This window comes from Crotalus tigris, unplaced genomic scaffold (genome assembly GCF_016545835.1).
Source record: "Crotalus tigris isolate CLP2741 ecotype Arizona unplaced genomic scaffold, ASM1654583v1 scf7180000018053.2689490, whole genome shotgun sequence".
NCBI lineage: Eukaryota > Metazoa > Chordata > Lepidosauria > Squamata > Viperidae > Crotalus > Crotalus tigris.
The window spans coordinates 809550-830942 of NW_024096796.1; the positions used below are offsets into that span (position 1 = coordinate 809550).

At 35.6% G+C, this 21393-nt stretch overlaps 1 protein-coding gene across 5 annotated transcripts in view; it reads left to right on the plus strand.

The window, feature by feature from the left end:
• DGKD (diacylglycerol kinase delta) overlaps positions 1-21393 on the plus strand; it is a 74513-nt gene that overhangs the window by 47542 nt on the left and 5578 nt on the right. For 3 of the 5 annotated variants that reach the window (XM_039347126.1, XM_039347130.1, XM_039347131.1), the window contains 20 exons: positions 347-455; positions 1485-1624; positions 2772-2856; positions 3792-3886; positions 3974-4073; positions 4169-4442; positions 7082-7243; positions 9640-9768; positions 10835-10931; positions 11415-11525; positions 11682-11778; positions 12738-12845; positions 13249-13362; positions 13712-13846; positions 15857-16008; positions 16113-16224; positions 16310-16402; positions 17765-17884; positions 18353-18467; positions 20288-20418. In XM_039347126.1, coding sequence (XP_039203060.1) covers positions 347-455; positions 1485-1624; positions 2772-2856; positions 3792-3886; positions 3974-4073; positions 4169-4442; positions 7082-7243; positions 9640-9768; positions 10835-10931; positions 11415-11525; positions 11682-11778; positions 12738-12845; positions 13249-13362; positions 13712-13846; positions 15857-16008; positions 16113-16224; positions 16310-16402; positions 17765-17884; positions 18353-18467; positions 20288-20418 — 2479 coding nt within the window. The remainder of the gene's footprint in view (positions 1-346; positions 456-1484; positions 1625-2771; positions 2857-3791; positions 3887-3973; positions 4074-4168; positions 4443-7081; positions 7244-9639; positions 9769-10834; positions 10932-11414; positions 11526-11681; positions 11779-12737; positions 12846-13248; positions 13363-13711; positions 13847-15856; positions 16009-16112; positions 16225-16309; positions 16403-17764; positions 17885-18352; positions 18468-20287; positions 20419-21393) is intronic. The other 2 variants (XM_039347127.1, XM_039347129.1) reach the window with 2 other exon arrangements.

Here is a 21393-nt window from a genome sequence, read left to right on the forward strand (position 1 = left end):
ACTTAACATCTTCTGCATGCCAAGCAAGTGCTTATTCACTGAGCAGTTGTCCAATGTGTATTTATTTCATTCACATCTAGCATAAAAATAACTTCTCCTTTACAAAGCTCCATAACATCATTTGTGTGTTGAAATGCACAAAACTGTTTTTTTAGAAGATGTATCTGCTTAATAAAGAACTGTACTATGTTCATTATATGATCCTGTAATTCGAAACTTATTCAGATTAATTAAAAATCCAATAAATATTTTATATTATTGCTGTGCAGAAAATGCATACAGTGGATTCTTAGCATTCTCAAATTTGAATAATATGTTTAATGGTAATTTTTTTTCCCCTTTTCAGTTTACGTTTATTTCAGAAATTTGACACTTTCCGAATTCTGGTGTGTGGTGGGGATGGAAGCGTTGGATGGGTACTCTCTGAAATTGATAGCCTCAGTCTCCATAAACAGGTACCTTTCTAATACCACAGTGTTTATCCCTAAGTGAAAAAGAATAAATCCCCCCAAAAGGCAAACATGATTCATGCCAAAATGTTATGAAAAATAAGTATTTGAACTTGAAAGTTTATATGGCAAATATGGGGTTTTCAATTTTAACATGGGATGCAGCAATTTGTGTGGGACTTGGTGATAAAATCATAAACCCTTGAAAGTTCAAAGGTACTGTCCTGTACAACTAGCAATTTATACAGAGTTGGTCACCATAAGAAACTTTTTAAATCATTGCAATTCCCAGCCCTTAGCCACACTTTCCTAATAAAATTGGGAAGTCCCACATTGTTAATTAGCTGTGCATAAACAGCCTGCCAAATGGAGTTCTGTCCTGACATATTTGAAATGATTCCTGGGCAGCTATTTCATTAGCCTTAAAATGGCTATTTTCTTAGAAGATACTGCTAATTAAGCACAATTATTTATAATAATTAGTTATGATGGTAAAACATCATAGCAGTAAGACTAAAATGTTAATCTTTCATCAGAGATTAATTACATCCGTAATTAAAATTAGTTTGCCATCCATCCCTATTAAGAAATAGCAGCTTTGTTTTGGTTGTTGCCAGGCTTGCAAAAAAGGAAAACAAAAATTTTAGATACGTTGAAAAGTTTTAAAATAAAAGTTATACAATTCAATCCCAAGTGAGGATTGAAAAGATGATGAAAAAGATTTCAAATAAGCCCTTTTGAACAAATTTGTTAAAAGAATGATGCAAAACAATTTTTTTAATAAATACCATATGTGTAAAGGGAGTGCACAAATCAGATATTCACTGAGGAAGCTCAAGCTGGCAGGGAGAACCTGGAAAAATGTTGATATAGTATGAATAACACATTAATCTTTTTATCGTGTAATTTTATTTCATGCATCTTTCCACATTAATGAAATTAGAATGACTTTCTTCAGTGTTTCTCTTTTGTGACTGTTTTCAGTGAAGCTCTTTTGGTTATGCTGTGTTTTTATTTTTCCTTTCCTATACGTAGTGCCAGCTGGGTGTCTTGCCTTTAGGTACTGGCAATGACCTTGCACGTGTGCTAGGTTGGGGATCTGCTTGTGATGATGATACTCAACTTCCTCAAATATTGGAAAAGCTGGAAAGGGCCAGTACCAAAATGCTTGATAGGTAAATGACATTATGTATTTCCATTCACTGCCCCTAGTTTTCACTCTGAATCTGAACTTAACACCAAATAAAGATCAGCCACTTTGGAAGACTTAAGAACTTCATTCTACATAAATTAATATAAAAGGCCTAGAAAACTTGGCCCTTTTATGATTTGTGGACTTCAACTCCCAGAATTCTGGAAGTTGAAGTCCACAAGTCATAAAAGGGCCAAGTTTGAAGACCCCTGGCCTAGAGGTACAATTTTATATACACAAGTTTGAATATCTTTCTTTATTATCTGATGGAATCTGACTTTCATTATTGTTGGCATATATGCATTATGTTTATATGCCTTAAATTTTAAAAGTGTCTTAACAAAGCTTGGTTATGTAGGAAGATCAGTTGCATTGCTATAGTGTGCCATTCAGCAGTCCCGAAAATGGCTAAGATGTTTAAGTAAATGCTTTTATATTCCAAGCTAAAAAACTTTATCTCTGGCTTTTACAAATTGGCAGAATGTGTTCAAGTTTAATCCTAAAGATAGTATTATTCTAATTTGTTTGATTTATAATTTTATGGGCATTAGTTGATTTACTTGGGTGTTATAAATGATAGTATTCAAAATAGCAAAGTCTGAAAATTTTATCAAGTTATATGTCTTGCTCTGTAACAATATTAGTCATATACTATTTAATAATTATGCATTAAATGTTAAATTGAAAAGCATTAACTATTTTTAGTACAGTGTTTAAAATTTTCTGATTTCTGTAGCAGTCAATACTTAGGTAATTATATACTATGAACAATAATTATGATTAACATCTCTTGTGTATTCAGAATTTCTTAAGCGTAGTAGGAATTGCTCTGGGTAAATATTACTGTTATTTTTTGTTAGTAATTTAAGGCCATTTTACTGGATGTAGGGAAAATGAACTTCAGTGCTTACTCTGCATGACTATAATAACTGTGTATAAATGTATGTTATGTATATGTATGTATAGGTATACATATATGTGCCTATGGATATTCATGCTTACTGTTCCTGAGCTCACACATTTTGCACCTGAATAAATAAAAGATCAAAATGAATTGTATCTGCTATTCATTTTTAATAGTATACAGAATCTGATTTGTAGTAATTGGTGTAATAAATCTTTTGTACTAGATGGAGCATTATGGTATATGAAACAAAACTCCCTCCTCAAACATCAGCTACTACAGTTCTTGAAGATTTCAGTGAAAGTTCTGAGGTAGGTAATTATTAAAAGGAGAAAGTGTAAAGAAAGACAATTAAGCTGGAAAACTGAGGTAATAAATAAAATAAAGCAAATATTCATATGACATGAAAGAGTATTAAAATATACAAACTTTAGAGCACTAAAAAGGGATATGGTGCTTTATGTAGGTAAAAAGTATTCAGAGAGGTTCAAACAAAACCATTTAACAGAGATTTGAAGTTTAAAGTAGGAGAAGGTGAAGTTAGATTTTTCATTTTTCAGAATTCCAAAACTGTCAAATCACAATATAGTTATATCTAAAGATTCACATGTTCCCCATTCTTGTTTTACTGCATTCATGTCCCTTGTATGAATATGCAATAACTTTTATTTTGATTATTTTAAAATATTTGTAACCTGCCCCCTTTTTCACTTTTCTGTCAAGTTGTTGTCAAGCTACGAAGATTTATTGTTATTAGGACTGCCATATTGCTTCTAGCTTGCCTACAGTTGCGAGGGGGGAGGGAAGAGCTTGGGATCCACAGGTGTTCTCTATCAGTATGAGAGCCAAAGTTGCTGAAGAGATGTTTTGGCCAGTGGAAGGTTTCTTCTGATAACAATTGCTAGAAGATTAATTGGACAATGTGACCTGAACTGTCAGAGAGCGAGGAAAAGTTTTATTCCTTTAATTATCTGTTTCTCACCATATTGCCAGAGCCAGCTTTCCTTCTATCTACCAATATTCTATGCCTAATAAAGTTTACATTAGAGATCACTATGTTTCTGGTGTTTTACTCTGTAGGGCTTTTCAGCCAGGATTTGACAGTTGTGCTATTTTGTGTAATGTTCCCCATAGAATAAATTGAAATCCTGAGTCCGTCTTTATTGAGCATGTACAAATTAGTTCTAATTTTGTGCTTTGCATTATTGGCAGAAATAATACACTTTTCTATGTCTGCTTTCACAAGGTACAACAGATACTTTTCTATGAAGACTCTGTGGCTGCTCATTTATCCAAAATTTTGACATCTGACCAACACTCAGTAGTCATCTCATCAGCCAAGTAAGTACTAAGAAGGAAGCTGACCTAATAGAAGCTAGATGTTGTGAATGAGAATAGATTACTGCACATTTCCTCTGCCTTCTTTAGGGTGCTTTGTGAAACCGTGAAAGATTTTGTAGCTCGAGTAGGGAAAGCATATGAAAGAGCACCAGAAAGTTCAGAGGAGTCAGAAGTCATGACCAGAAAGGTATTTGGAAAAAGACATTTCAGTTTCTCTCTCTCTCATACACACATAGACCCATACTATACAATCACTGTACACATTTTTCTTTCTACTTGTAGTGCTCTGTTTTGAAAGAGAAGCTGGACTCACTTTTGAAGACACTGAATGAAGAATCTCAAGCTTCAACATCTTTGCCAAACCCACCTCCCACCATTGCAGAAGAAACAGAAGATGGTGATGGTTCTGGAATGGCTTGTGATACTTCTACTGAGCTGTCAGCAGGGTCATCCTGTATTGCTCGTACTCAGATATTTAGACCACGTGAACAGCTGATGTTGAGAGCCAACAGTCTGAAAAAAGCCATTCGTCAAATTATTGAGCATGCAGAAAAAGGTAATTCAGCCACTGCCTGAAAGAAATACCTCTCTTTATTATCTTTCTATGGACTTAAGATTTAAGTGTTGTATTCTTAAAATAGAAGTGCTGTGTTCTTAAAATTATATTATTCTAAAGCACCTAATTAATTTCAAAGAAAATTTAGACTGTCCATCTAATGTCACAATGTCCAGTTTAGACCAAAGCATCATGTCTTCATATTTACCAACTCTTGAAGACCTTCAGAAGTTTTAACAAGGCAACGGTCATTTGCTTTTAGTAGGTCTTGTTTCACATTTGTCAAGTAAGCACCCTCCAGTGTCTTCAGACAATAATTTATAAAATGTGTGTAATTTGCTGAGATTGGTGGCACTGGTTTTAATGACTACTTTTTTGTCGGAAGATTCAGCATGGTTGTATTTTATTTATTTATTTATTACTAACCAGCTTTTTAAGGATTTTTCAAGGCAGATTCCAATATATAATGATATAGTGCATAAATATTTTTTTTAAATCAAAATAGCAATAAGATCAATAACTAATAAGAGAAAACAATAACATTAAAATTATGCAAGTGGAAGCAATAGTAAACAGATGCACTTTTTGTATCTATTTTAAGCTTTCCTGTAGAATCAAATGCTATAAATAATTAATTGCTAATATTGAAATTCTTGGTAATATGGCATTTAGACCTGGTGATTTTTATTAATTTTTAATTCCAAATAAATAAATAAATAAATAAATAGTATAACTATGCGTTATATTACTAGTCATAAGCCAGTCTTACATAGTGTTTTTTTTTCTATAAAAAAGAAGGCTTAAAAAAGAGAAACTTTTCCTCCTAAAATATATTTTATTTGGATTCCCAAAGTGCTGTGTAGAGTTTCAAAAGGATGCTTCAATTTATGATGCTTTAGTTAAAAGGATCTTTCAGATATGCTACTTCAGTCCAGATACTTAAAGAGCTTCTGTATTTGTGCTGGGTACATACAGAAGCCCATTTCCAGTGTTCATTTTTTTACCCACTTTCCTTTCTCCCTTTTATTAGAGCAGTGCTTCTCAACCTTGGCCACTTGAAGACGTCTGGACTTCAACTCCAAGAACTGAAGGATCAAATATCAGAATTTTGGGAGTTGAAGTCCTGACGTCTTCAAGTGGCCAAGGTTGAGAAACACTGTATTAGAGGTATGCCAGAAGTTTCCCTCCCTTGTTTCCATTTCCAAAATAATTTTGTAAACTGCTCTTAAGTGTCTTCTTGTGGCTAGATGTTCTAGCACATGATTGTTTAGAACAACTTTCAGCAATGGGGCCTTATACTATCAGTGTACAGTGCAGAAAGTTATATTCCAGATTGAAATAATATATTCAATCTCTGCAAGATACATTTATTTGTTCTTGAAACCAAACACCCTTGTATATTTTTATAAAATACAAACGTTTATATTTTTTCCCCTCTCGTCCCTAAAAGGCTACTTCTGGTGCCACTGCTATATATTCTATTATCTCCTCCCTTTCCTGAGGGAACATTGATTACTTTTCCAATTGATGTATATTCTTGAATAGAATAGGGATGAAATCTTTCACCATTACCTATCGTTGCTGCTGCTGGTAATATGTCCCACTCCACCATACTATAAATTTCACAAGAATAACTTTACACTGCACTACATATTTACCAGCAGTTTCTCAGTTAAATTTGAACCAACTTAGCTTTTTACCTATCTTCTTTCTTTGGTCTGCTATTAACTCCTTAGCAAGAACCCTCCAATCTTAAACGTCCGTGTGCAGCATTTGGTCTTGATATCATTCTTTCAATTGCAGCAACTGTTTCTTTGTTGCTTAGACTTGAACCTATGGACCACCAGTTTCACTTCAGAGGTTAGCAAATAGAATAATAGAAGTTGTGTCATATAAAATAATAAAACAGCTGTCACCTGAAGGACTCCAGCCATAGTCTATTCAGCATTTTTTTTTTAAAAAATCTCTTACCATCTTTTGCTGTAAACTCTAGATCCAACCCAGACAATGACATAGACCCAGTCTTCCACTTTTATAAAGCATTTTTCTCTCAATATTAGAACTCAGATTGATGTGTTCTATGAACATGACTTTTACAACTACTCTCCATTAAAATGTAGTACGTGAATTACTAGAGGTATAATTTTCAATTATAGCATGGATCACAGGTATACTTTTCAATTATAGCATGGATCACAGAAAAGAACAATTTGCTTAACTGTAATTGTGGTACAACTAGTCATTTGTGCATTCATCCATTCTTTTTCTTCTGTACCTATTACTCATAGCAGCCTAGGATAATTTTAAAGGAAACTAATGATAAAAGTTGGACTGAACATTGCAAATTGTGTTTTCTGCCTAAAAATGTTTCTCAGCAACAGAAAATTTTGATTATATTTTCTTTGTAGGGACATAATCCATATATGATAACCAAAAAATAATAAGCAACCGGATCTTTATTTTAGGGAGTATTTTTAAAAGGAAATGATAAAAGCAAGATAGCCAATGATTTCAGCATTCTCCCATCCGGTAAAGCTAACTTGAGTTTCTGCCTTGATGAAAATATTCTTTTGCTTGACTAGTTCCCTTGGTACAGCATGAGCAAAGATACCTGACTCTGTTTCTGTTTTACTTTGTAGCTGTTGATGAACAGAATGCTCAAACCCAAGAACAGGCAAGCTTTCTTCTGGATTTTTCCACCCCTGAAGAAGGAAAGGATCTAAGGAATGAGAACAAAATCAATTTACAGTCTTCACACATTGGCAACTATGGATTTCCAAAAGGGAGAAGCCACCGGAAAGGTAAACCTCTTATGTGAACCAGGTTATTTATCTCCAGTTTCCTTATAAGCATCTTTCCAGAGCCTATTTGACATATTTTATAAAATATCTTTTTCAAGTGCTGTGTGCTTTCAGTTGGATAGTCAGATGAGTGATTATATAACACAAGTTTAATGGATGTTTTTGGTTTGGTTTGTAATAAGGATTGTAATAGAACAAAAGAGCTACATAGAAGGGAACTCTTCCAAAAGGCTGTAGGAAGGGAGCTTAATCTTCAGGATCTGAACTCTATTTCTGCAACCTGCTAGAGGAGTTCTTCTTCCCTCCGGTGGTAGATAGCCCTTTCACTCTTGAAGGGCTGCCTGTAGCTGGAGGTGTAATTTCAGCTCCATTCAGAGCTAAAATTCTCTCCCAGCAGGAAGTCCTTTCTCTCTTAAAGAGCTGCTTGTCAGGAGAGAATCTGTTGACTTCCTCTTTAACTTTCCAACAGAAAATATTGCAGGTGGTGATCATGATCACAGGACTTTTGGCAACTGGTCATAAGTGCGAACAGGTTGCCAAGCAGTCAGATTGCATATGTGACTGCTGGGGTGGTACGCTGCAACATTTTTCAGTGGCCAGAGATTCTTTACAGGCCATGAAACATCATTCTATGGCCCTCATAATTTCAGATTGTTGTTAAATGAATGGTCATAAGTCAAGGGGTATCTGTACTTCAGTATATCCAATGTTAAAGCATTTTGCTCTGTTCTGTATTAAATTTAAGTGTTCCTCTCCCTTAGTTGAAATCTTTAATTCTTTCTGGTTAGCTCTAGTATTCAACCTTCGTAGTACCATCTTAAGAGCTGTGGTGGCGCAGTGGTTAGAATGCAATATTGCAGGCTAATTCTGCTGATTGCTGACTGCCAGCTGTTCAGCAGTTCGATTCTCACCGGCTCAAGGTTGACTCAGCCTTCCATCCTTCCGAGGTCGGTAAAATGAGGACCCAGATTGTTGGGGGCAATATGCTGACTCTGTAAACTGATTAGAGAGGGCTATAAAGCACTGTAAAGTAGTATATAAGTCTAAATGCTATTGCTATTGTGGGGTTTTTTTAAGAATTCAAAATGACATGGGAAGGATTCTTATCATTGATTTCAAAATCTTATTTCAAACCCTTTTGGATTTGTTTGTAACTTTCCAAAATGAAACTTTTAATTACCTTTTGCTGTTTACTCAAAAAGAAAAGAATTTCTGGTGAGGATTCACAGTGAACTAGATGTAGTTCAAGGAGCTGGGACAGCTTTGCAAAAGAGATAGATAGCCATATGGCAAATCTATCATAGATTGCCCACAGATACTCTGGACAGCTGCATTTTGTTTTTGTGGTCAGGTCTTCAGTTGAGCAGTTAGAAGTTAAGAGATTTCAACCAAGCTCACAGTCATAATGTAGCTTATATGGAGATAGTTCACCAAGCCTCATTTTTTAATTATTTTTGGAAATTGCTTTTCAACTGCTATTAGGAACCTCCACAATGGCAGGTTTTAGAGCATTGGATAAGTCTCCTTCAGTCCTTAGCAATAGAAGTTTTAAATACAAGTTTAGGAGTTTTGTTTTGTTTTTTTTAAAAGTGTTACTTTGGAATGGGAAGTATGAAGACTTCTTTCTGCATTTCTCTATGCAAGCACATTGAGGCATACATCTGCATGTACCTTGGAATGTCAGATAGGGCTGGGAAAGCATCCCTTTGGGTCCTTCAGATCTGGGGCCAACCAGGAGAAAATGCACAGAAGTTGATGGCAGACATTTGGTTTCCCCCACGGTCAAGTAGGACTAAAAATCCCTGCTTCCCTCTCCCTACCTTCCAGCACTCATATGGGACTAAGGATTCCCCCCTTCTGTAATATGCTTTATTGGAATCCCTTCTACTTCCCTAACCAATCCCATCCCACTGCACCCACACTGCCCAAATCTGCAAAACAAGACAGTGAAAAAATCTGCACGGTCCTCTCTCCCTTGCCCTTCTCCCCCTTTCATGTGCCAACCGCTGTCCTTCTTCTCTCGCTCCTCAAAAACAAAGGATTTCACCAAATAATTTCTGTAGGGAATGTCTCCTCTGCCCACTCCCCAGTAGAGTAGAGAGATTGGACATGAAGAGATTGGAAAAGAGGATAGTGAACAGGAACACAATGGGAAATACATCAGCTGTTTGCCAAGCAAACTGCCAGCACCAACACATTGCTTCTGAGGTTGTAAAACAAGAAGAGATGGAGTCAGGAATGAATGTGTGGTGAATATAGAAGTGGTTTGATCATACCAAGAAAATGAGGATCAAATATCAGGACAAATAGATGAAAATAATATATTATTATTATATATTATAATTGTAGTATCACTAGTATGCTATAGTTTCTATGGTCTTTTTTATGTTTTTCAGTAATCAAGTCTCCTTGTGAAAGACTAATAAGTAAAGGAAGTATATCAGTAGGAAGCTCTGCCTCTCTTCCTCCACAGGCAGGAAACCGGGACAGCTTGCCAATGTTGAACGCAAAGATCATCTATCCCAGTGAGTTCATTAGCACTCTTCCCATCTAATTGAAATAGGATTTCATCACTATATAAATGAATGTTTTTCCATTATATTTCACATTGTTTCAGATAGTTAGTGGTGATCACACAAAATCAAATAACCTTAATCAATAGAATAGAATAGAATAGAATAGAATAGAATAGAATAGAATAGAACAGAACCTTGGAGGTCTTCTAGTCCAGCCCCCTGCTCAAGCAGGAGGACCTATACCATCTCAGACAAGTGACTGTCCAGTCTCTTCTTAAAAATCTCCAGTGATGGAGCACCCACGATTTCTGGAGACAAGCTGTTCCACTGGTTAATTGTCCTAACTGTCAGGAAGTTTCTCTTTAATTCCAGGTTGCTTCTCTCTTTGATCAGTTTCCAACCATTGTTTCTCGTCCTGCCCTCTTATGCTCTGGTGAACAAAGTGACCCCCTCGTCTTTGTGGCAGCCCCTCAAATACTAGAATACTGCTATCATGTCTCCCCTATTTCTTCTGTTCTTTAGATTAGCCAAACCCAAGTCCTGCAGCCATTCTTCATATGTTTTAGTCTTCAGGCCTTTGATCATCTTAGTTGCTCTTCTCTGGATTTTTTTCCAAAACTGCAGGCCCAGAAAATGTATCAGCCATTATAGTTGTTTTGCATACGTTAAAAATCATCCTTGTTAAATGCTGTTTTAAATTAGGACCAATATTTTAAAACAGTGAAACAAACTTTGCTTCCAAAGATATGTGGAAATCATTTACAGTTTTTTGCTGAATAATACAGGGAAAACACAGGAAAAAGTGTTGAAATCTCTTTTGTGTGTGCTGAAAATGTGCTTGAATCTCTTTCTGTGTAGGACTAGTACTAAACTTAGGGTTTTTTATTAAAAAAAATCAAGTTCTGTTTCTCCTTTACCTTTCAACAATAGTATAGAAACATGAGATGATGTTTCATGCTTAGATGCAATATTGCTTATTGATTTTGAAGGTAAAATTAATTTTTAAATCTGCTTTGTTCTGCCACACTTCTTAACTTGTATAGTATTTCCTGTAACTTCTGCATTCTTTTGGCAGATTTCCGTGCTGGGACATCTGGTTCTCTACCAGGAGGTTCTGTCATCAGTCGGTTGTTGATCAACGCAGATCCATTTAACCCTGAGCCAGAAAATCTGTAAGTGTTTAGTTAGCAATAAAGAAAATAGATTCATTACTCACTATATAAGTTGAAATGAGGATGTTATTTATATTAAATATATTTAATATTTGTTACTAGCTGGAGTACAAAAAAGGCTGAAAATATATTTTAATTATGTGCATATATAAATACATAGTCATTACAACATTCAGCTTGAGCTCAGAAAAAGAATAAGAAAGAGTAAGCAAAAGAAATTAGAAGCAGGAGTTAAGCTAGAGGATGTAGTCTACACCAGCACTGTTCACTATATTTCTGTTTATTGTTCAATTGTTGGCTAGCCATGTTTCTAATATCTCCAAGAACAAATTCATTTATTGTTGTTTATTCAGAGAGAGAGAGAGAGAGAGAGAGAGAGAGAGAGAGAGAGAGAGTTGTTGCAAATGGATAGAAAATAGAGAGGATGCTAAATTATTCCATCACATGAAAACAATTTGTTTATGATATAAATTCATCTTGCAGTGATTGTTACATAGAGAAATGTGTCATGAATAATTATTTTGGAATTGGCTTGGATGCAAAGATTTCTTTGGATTTCAACAACAAGCGTGATGAACATCCAGAGAAATGCAGGTATTGCAATCTATTTTACATAGTTTTAAACTTTTCATCTATTAACTGCAAATATAAATCTACGCTTCCTTTAATACTTATCGTTGTATAATTATTGGTGTCATTTTTAGTGATAATTTTGATATATTTAATTTTATTTCTATTTTCCATTATCAGAAGTCGTACAAAAAATATGATGTGGTACGGAGTTCTTGGGACAAAGGAGCTGCTACACAGAACTTACAAAAACTTAGAACAGAAGGTTTTGTTAGAGGTAATGTATTTAAAATAGCCCTAGCCAGTTTGAACTGTTATTTGAAGTGAACAGATGAACTTTTTGATTTTGTACTATGGTTCATGATTTTCATGCTATAAGACATCTTTTAAGCATACTTGAGTGCCCAAAAATTGCAAATAATTTTCTGTTAATTATTAAGATTTTGCAAAGCATGCCTGCATGAATAGAGTGCCTTTCTGGAAACATCTATGTTTTTTACAAAGCTCAGCATAGCTGTTTTAGAGGCCTTCCTAGGCTGCATGGACAACACTTCCATTGAGACCGTTGGTTAAACAGATACTGAGAAAGACCCCAAAACAGCCAGCCTGAAACTTCTTGAGGGCTCAGCTGCCTCAGTGTTTTGAGGAAATGCATTTGAACACTTGTGAAGTGTTCTTTGAATATCCTGCACGACCTAACTTTTTGCTATATTTCACTGATGCTTATTGATACACATGCAGAATTGTTGAATTTGGTGAACGTTACAAATCATTTGTATATTTTAATGCAAAATTATGTTAAATGAAATCACCCTGTTAAAATTGATGGACCCATTCATATTGTAAAAAAATTATACTGGATCTTTAATTAATTTTCATGTGTCCATAGTACAAGTTATTTAAAAATGACTTTAGATTTTTAAGAAAGATTGCAAAGAATTCCTCTAATTATTTTATTTTGATAAAAAGATGAGGAAAGAGGTAAATTTCAGGTTCTTATTTAAGCAAATACTAATGTCTACACAGGGACGTTATAGTTATTTTCCTTTCATCAGTGGAAGAGGGCTTTGTAGTAATAGTATATGGAATGTGTAGAAATGAATTTTGGGAAAATTAATTTACCAAATTAATTCTGAGCAATTGCCTACACTCTCTAGCATTTTAAAGGTGGTTTACTAATCAAATATATGAATCTGTGTTTGAAACATTACATAAAATTGGCTTTATATCGTATAGTGTGATGGGCGTCCAATCCCTTTGCCCAGTCTTCAAGGAATTGCGGTTCTCAACATCCCCAGCTATGCAGGAGGCACAAACTTCTGGGGAGGAACTAAAGAAGATGATGTAAGTATTTCTCATCTTTTTTTTTTTTTGACATTTTTGGAAAAAAAAATACTGAAACAAAGCACTTTTCCACTCAAGTTTCCATCTTTTCATAATTTCTTGAACTCATAAGAATATTTTTGACCTTTCTGTGGTTTAATTTTTTTTACTAGTAGTAAGATGAAGTCACTAGTGGTGACATGAAAAATAAAATCTGCTTCTTTTACATTTGTCATTTTATATTTTACTTTAAGAATGAAGACTATATTAGTATTTTGTTCCATTTTCTGTAGAATTATAATGCATGTATGCTCTTTAAAGTACATGTCTGTGTATTACTTGCTTGTTTGTCATGATTGGGAGCAAAAGGAATCCATTATACTTGAAGCAACTCCAATTTGTTTAATTCTCTGTGTTATTGTAGACATTTACAGCTCCTTCTTTCGATGATAAGATCCTAGAAGTGGTTGCAGTGTTTGGAAGTATGCAGATGGCTGTCTCTCGTGTAATTAATCTTCAACATCATCGGATAGCCCAGGTGTTTACTAGGCTTATTTTTATCCATAAGATGATTTCCTTTGAGAGGACCGTAGAGAATTGAATATTATATAAAACTTAAACCTGACAGTTCTATGTTAAAGGTTAAAGAGTTAGTAAAGATAGTAATCAACAAAGTGAAACATAGGTTGATATCTAAATAATGCTCTATTTTAGCTAGATATTAGACATTCATACAGTTACTGTGAGCAGTAATACCATTTTCAGGGAAATCTTTTATTTATATTGGACATATGAAATATATCTGGGGTAGCATAAAGCAGACATTGTTTTGTAAGTTGCTTTTATCAATTTTAGAATGCAATTAACACTAGATATTCTGTTTTTAGTGCCGAACTGTGAAGATTGCAATCCTGGGAGATGAGGGAGTCCCTGTGCAAGTTGATGGAGAGGCTTGGATTCAACCCCCGGGATATATTTGGATTGTTCATAAAAACAGGGCACAAACATTAACCAGAGACAGGGTAAGAGAATCCACCTAACAAGAATACGTGTTAGACATCCCACTTCACTTTGTGAATTTCCCTATCGACACATATATTTCTGTAACTTAGGGACCATGATTCAAGCATTTGATGAAGTGGGCTTTTTTTTTCCCCCTACAAAAGTTCATATAATAATACTTTGTTAGTCATTCAGATGTCCTATCACTCTATTATTTTCTCAGCAAAATAAAACTAACTCCATCTCAATTTCCAAACATGCCCAAAGATTTGGATGTAATTTTTATTATATAAATTTTATAAGGAAAAATTGTGTGTGTGTGTGTGTGTGTATGTATGTCTTTGATCATTCGGGTTTTCTCCCGCGTCAAATTGGAAGTGTCATGGTGACGTTTCGACGAAGTCTCATTCAGGCTGGTGTTTTCGGCTTCATGCTTCTAGGAGCAATGTGTGATCATAGCTGTTTCTTCTTTTTAACTGCCAGTGGGGGTATGAACTGATTGGATGAGAGCTTGGCTGTGTTCTGATTGGATGGAGGTGTGTTCTGATTGATTAGGAGCTTGGCTGTGCTCTGATGGATGGGGGGTTGGCTGTGCTCTGATTGGATGGGGGGTTGGCTGTGCTCTGATTGGTTGGGGGAGTGTTCTGTTTGGGTGGGGGCTTTGTTGTGCTCAGGTTAGTCTGAGTTGCACGGGGATGTGAGATGGTGAACTGCATTACTATTGTTTGAATTAGAAAATCAAGGAGTATACGAAATCCCATGCACCGCTTGTCCCACTACATACATCGGACAAACCAACAGAAGAATAAGTGCACACATTGAAGAACATAAGAACTCAGTGAAAAAAGAGGAACCAACTTCTTCCCTGGTCCAACATCTTAAAATCACAGGACATGAAATTGACTTTAAAAAGACCAGAACTATTGCCAAAACTGAACACTTTAATAACAGAATAATCAGAGAAGCCATCGAGATAGAAAAACGCCCACACAGCATGAACAAATGAGATGATACCTCCCACCTACCAGCCATTTGGAAACCCGCCCTTATTGACAAACGAGTCCCTAACACAATGAATGACACCAGACCCACACTCACAAAAGCCACATAGGATGTCACCACCACATGTCCACGCAAAAAACAAACCCAAACCCACACCGATGATGAGGCACGACTAGAAGCCAGACCGCAGCTGCATCATTAGCCACTTTAAACCCCTCCAATCCATACATGAAGCAAACTGACACCCACCATGAAGATGAGGCATGACCACGAACGCGAAGCCAAACAATAGCAATGCAGTTCACCATCTCACATCCCCGCGCAACTCAGACTAACCTGAGCACAACAAAGCCCCCACCCAAACAGAACACTCTCCCAACCAATCAGAGCACAGCCAACCCCCCCATCCAATCAGAGCACAGCCAATCCCCATCCAATCAGAGCACAGCCAAGCTCCTAACCAATCAGAACACACCTCCACCCAATCAGAACACAGCCAAGCTCCCACCCAATCAGTTCATACCCCCACTGGCAGTTAAAAGGAAGAAACAGCTAAGACCACACATTACTCCTCGAAGCACGAAGCCGAAAACACCAGCCTGAAGATGACGAATGAGACTTCGTCGAAACGTCGCCAAGACACTTCCAATTTGACGCAGGAGAAAACCCGAATAACCAAGACCTACACACACACACAGCTATATAGCTATACCAGTTCTCTCTTTATTCTTTGTTAGCAACCTCTCTCTCTCTCTCTCTCTCTCTCTCTCTCTCTCTCTCTCTCTATATATATATATATATATATATATATATATATATATATATATATATATATATATATATACACATACACACACACATACACATATATATATATACACACACACATATATATATATACACACACACACACATATATATATACACACATATATACACACACACACACACACAAACACAAACACACACACAAATATATTTTCTTCTAAAAAGCAAATGGCCTCTTCTCCCTTTCCTCTCCCCCTTAGGCATTTGAGAATACCCTAAAGTCTTGGGAAGACAAACAAAAGTGTGAGCTGCCCAGACCTCCCTCTTTCACACTGCATCCTGAGATTATATCCGAGGAAGAATCAACTCATATCAATCAGTTTTGCAGAGCAGCTGGAGCTCTGATTCACAGGTGAGGCCCTTTCCTGCCACCAGTAGAGAAGACAGCACCAGAATAATACATCCTAGAAAGGTTGTTCTTCTACATTTCACCTATTCTCTTACGTTTTCCTACAGCATTCGAGAAATAGCTCAGGCATACCAGGATATGGAACAAGAACTTGCTCATGCTGTCAATGCTAGCTCCAAATCTATGGACAAAGTGTATGCAAAATCCAAGTCTACAGAGGTACATTTCCAGTGCGTTTTGACTGTCCTATATTGCACTATTGGATTTGCAGCTTCGAGTCCTTACACATGCAATCTTTCTACAGGGCCTGAATTGCAACCTTGTAGTAGAAATGGTAAATAATGTTAAAGCCTTGCACAGTGAAACAGAACTTCTTCTGGCTGGAAAAATGGCCCTGGTAAGAAATAAATAGCGTGAAATATTTCTCTTTGGTTGTGTTATTTATTTTATTTGTTCTCACTAAGAATATTTTGCTGCATTATTGAAGTACACTACTAGCCTTTAACACAGGACAACACGTATCTCCCTCCTCTTTGTAAATACTAGGTTTATTATTCTGATGTTGGCTGTGCATTCTTCATAAAGTTAATGGTTAAAAGATGTGTGAATGAGTACCTGTCTGATCTCTCCTTGGATCTGCTCCCTTGCTCTTCTCCTTGCTTCCGTTATAAATTCTGTATTCCATAAAAAATCACTTGACATTATAAAGTCCATTTTGGCCTCTTTCACTGAAATGTTTGCACTTGCGACATAATTCTAGGAATTGTTCACAACTGAAAGTCGAGCACAAACCCTGCCAACAGACTGGAAGGAAGCAATGTGACAATAATGTGACAGTATTTCTAGTATGAGATCATCCACCACTTTGTAAACATAGGATCTGTTTATAATTGGGCAGAGGCTTTACAAAGGTGATTGAGCAAGGCTGCAACATAATATATAGCTCTTCAATGGGTGCTTGCACAGGGAACTATTCTTTACACTTCTTAGCTTTTAGAGGTTTTAATTTCTAAACAAAATATTACTAAATTGATCTCATGCTATTCAGGCATGTTAAGTGAATTCAGAAAAGAAAACTCAGCTGTAGAGAATGACCATTTAATATTAATTTTCACAAGATCCATTATAAATGCTGCATTAGCAGAATCCTTTTCTAAAATCAGACTCAAATAATTAACTAATGTAAGATCTAACTCGTTATAAAGCTCATACTGCTGGCCTCTTGAATTTAATGAAATTAGTTAATTAGTAGAAGCAAAACTGATGCAAAGCAAAGAGCAAAAGGATTGCTGTATTCTTGGACAATAACTCTATTAAGATTTATTTTTCACATCAAGGTACAATTGCCTGAAGTAGGATTTGTGCATAGTTATTTGTCCATAGATTAAAAGTTTAAGGAGCAAAAGATAATGTATGCAGTATGGAATTGCTGTGGAGAAAGCAAGGATGGTTTATAAGAGTAGGAAGGTATGAAGTGTTGTATTGAATGGTTGGGATAAGCCGGATTTGGTATATTTTTCTTTCCTCACAAAAAAACTTTATTATGGGCAAAGACCAGCTTTTCTTTTATTAGACCTTTGTTTTTTTCCATATTGTTTCTATACCATGTTGTCTGAACATTAGAGTAGAATATTTAAACAATAAAATAGAATAAAGTGTGATATGAATGTACTTTATGGTAGTTCTATTACAGGTTAGACAAGTCTCTGTTCAGATTACAGCTCTTAACTGTGTCTTCATATTTTCATTTCTGATGTAGCAGCTGGATCCTCCCCAGAAGGAACAGCTCCAAGCTGCACTGACATATATGGACTTTCACATAAGGAAACTAGCAGATATCCCATGGCTGTGGCAACTCATGGAGCCCAGTGATGAAGAGGTAACTTGTTAGAGGGAGTATCTAGATCTGTGCCTGTTGGAAGGTGGTGTTTTTGGAATGTTTTAGAGCCCTAGTGGGGGAACAGCACAATGGAGGTGGTTGGTCAAGTAACAACAGATCCCACCTCCTCCCATTCCACCCCCACCCTCCCCACATGTCCATAGATTTTAATCTTTATTTAAGTTTTAATGTAGATATATTGTTTATCACTATAAGCTGCCCAGAGTTACTTTATGGTAATTTTATGAAGGAAGGGAGGGAGGGAGGGAGGAAGGAAGGGAGGAAGGAAGGTTGGTTTACTTTCCTAGGTCAAATACCCCTGCAATGTGCTAAATTAAATTAAGATTAATTAAATAATTATACTGGTGAATTTTATCAGAAGAATCTGATAAAATGAATGAACATGGGGGGGGGGATCCTATATAAATTGAAAGTCTACAAAAATATTGTGATTTCTCTTTTTTATAGAACCAAATGCTGGATTATTCTAAACGCAGCCGAAGTGGCAAATTTCGTCTGGTGAAATTTAAAAAGGATAAAAACAACAAGAATAAGGAGACAAGCAGTAGCTTGGGATTGCCGGGTACCATCTGCCTTTGCATTTCCACTTTGCCTTTTTTCACATCCCTATATATCCAAATGTGCCCATGGATTTAGATGTCATTTCTACAAGAAACAATGTCTCCCTTCCGACTCCCTTAATATTCCCTATATATTTTTCCTTTATATTAAAACAGGCATTTTACTTTCCTGGAGCAGATTACTGCATTTTTAGCTGTATCATACTACTAGACTGAATATTCTAAAATACGGAAACTAAGAACACATTGCAAATAGAACTTAGGACTTTGAAATATTGTACATTTTTGGATGGTCAGAGAAGTTTATTGGAAATTTTGAAATTTTAAAAAATGAAGTGATTGTTGAACCCCAGCCTGCATAACTCCAAACCTCCCCTGCTAATGTTCCCAGATTTGGTTATTGATTTTCTCTCATTGATTCTCTCCCAGACTTTAATCAAGTCTCATATCTTGTCTTGGGATTCTGCATCTTCATTGGTGCATCCTGAGGTTTAATTTTCATTGTTGGTATGATATTTAAAAATAAACTTTTTCAAATCAAAGTTGAAATGTAATCAGGGCAATCTTTTCCCAATTTTGTATTAGTTGATTTGTTTGCTTATATCTCTCAGTGTTCTATGGAGCTAATGAGATCATTTATCTTCCGACTAATTTTCTGATATTTCAGTGTTCTCTCTTTTGCCTTTAGCTTTTTAGATTTTCTTATCCTCTCTCTTATTTAGATGCTAGTAAAAAGGTTGGATATAGCTGGGTATTTTTGTCCAGATATTTTTTTCTCCCTAAACAAAATAGTGCCCATGTAGATATGTTGATTTGCTTGGTGGATGCAAAGGATTTCTTAGTAGAAATGCATGCAATAAGACTTCGTTCACAATGTCTACTTCCTTGATATAAGGAACTCGAAAGACCATCATTTCTTAAGTTTCCTCTATTCATGAGCCATTATATTAAAGAAAAATTACTAATTGGATTTAAATCTTTATTAAACTGTGATACAAGTGTCTAAATCCAATATGAGTTATGACTAAGCCTTTTACCAAGATTCACAGCCTTTTATTTCTTGCTTAATAACAAATCTGAATGAAATGTAGAAATCTAATAATTTCTTCTTTAATCCAACTTCAGACACATGATTATTATAATGCATGTATTTGAACATGGATTTCCTTGTCAGAAGTTATCTAAGGATGAGTCTCAGAGGTTAAACTCTTTAAGAACTGATTACCAAAATGTCCTATGGAAAAAGTCATCCCCAAAACAGTATGTGGATAACAAGATCTGGAACATAGGCTTGTAGAATTTCCATACAGCATAGGAAGTTCAGACTGAACTTTTGTGTCAGGATTAACCAAATATGTTTGGGCTAAAAATTTAAAACACACATTTTAAAAGGTGGAATTTTACATCGTATCAATGTTTGTCTGTTTTGATGACAAAAGTAAATGAATAAACGAATCCCCTACATTTTACATCAATTTTTTTCCTGAATAAATTTTATTAATATAGGTAGGCCCTTCTTAGTATGGCAAACATCCAAACTTATTAGTATTTGCTTTGAGTAAAAACATGTGGCCCTAATCTTACTTCCTTGATCTCAGAAAAAATATTGTCTAATTATCTAGCCTCCATTTAAGTCAGTGTCTCTAACTTTTTAGCTTTTCCTTATTTTGGAATCGGTGAACTATTCTTTCTAAGATATGTTAGTACAGCTTTGCCTTTCACTTTTGTGCTACTTTGGTCTTTGCTGCTGATCATCTTTTTCATTACCTTTCCTTCTGGGCTTTGGGGTACTCAACATCCCTGCTTTTTCCATCTCTGACAGTTCACCTCTGGGGAACAGAGGAGGTTGCAGCCTGGCTTGAACATCTCAGTCTTTGTGAGTATAAAGATATCTTCATCCGGCATGACATCCGGGGCTCTGAGCTCCTGCATCTGGAACGGAGAGATCTCAAGGTACTTTCATAAAGAACTCATCCAAAAAAGCCATTGACTGTGCTTGGAGCTGGTCTGCATACTCTCCATTCTAGGTGCCTTTAGACAGAATAATTTATTTATTTTTAGGTTAGAAAAAAAGAGACTCTTGGTTAAATACCCACACCAAACCTAAAGTTATAGAGTATACCTGAAATTCAGCATTACTGTATCTCCTAGAATCAGCTGCTTGAAATATACCATTCCTGTATAATTCCTTGATAAAATATATGTTTTTATTAAGTAGTAGCCATATTTTAATTATTGCTATGAGGAAATGTGTGCTATTCTAGCCGGAGTATAGTTTTAGGCTAGTACAAGACAAATTAATTTTGGTTCCATGCAGAATTCAGCCCCACTGATAATAGGATTCAGGCAAGTACAACTGCCAATATGATTGTCACACCAGTTCTGGATGATTCACAGCTTTGTGGACAATGAATACCATCATAAAATTCTCTTGTAGATGTTTGCCTCTTATTATTATCAAGCAATGGCAGCAAAGCTACAGATATAACAGGAAATCAAAACTAGATCCAAATATGAGAATGGTTGGGAGAAAGGGAAAGTAATAGAAGGGAGAGTAGCCATAAACCCCCAAGAGATGGAAGTAAATCCATTGGCAGGTTATCTTATGAACAACAATTCAACTCAGGTAACAAGAAATCTGGGAAGAAGCGGATCAAATCATTCAAATAAACTCATATAAATGAGGATTGGTAATTTATTTTGTAATTTCTGAGATTATGTATTTATCCCTGGATTAGCATTAAAAATACTTTATTGAATCTGTGTAGCTCTTCTTTGACTTTGACTATCTGTGTAGGGCTTGACACTAATTAAATATAATCTGCTAAGATTTATCTAACATTGGGAAGATATGATTCCTTTGAAAATAGAATATGAACATAAAAGTATCTGAGGATACTTTATAAAAAGTGTAGCTTTTATTTGTGT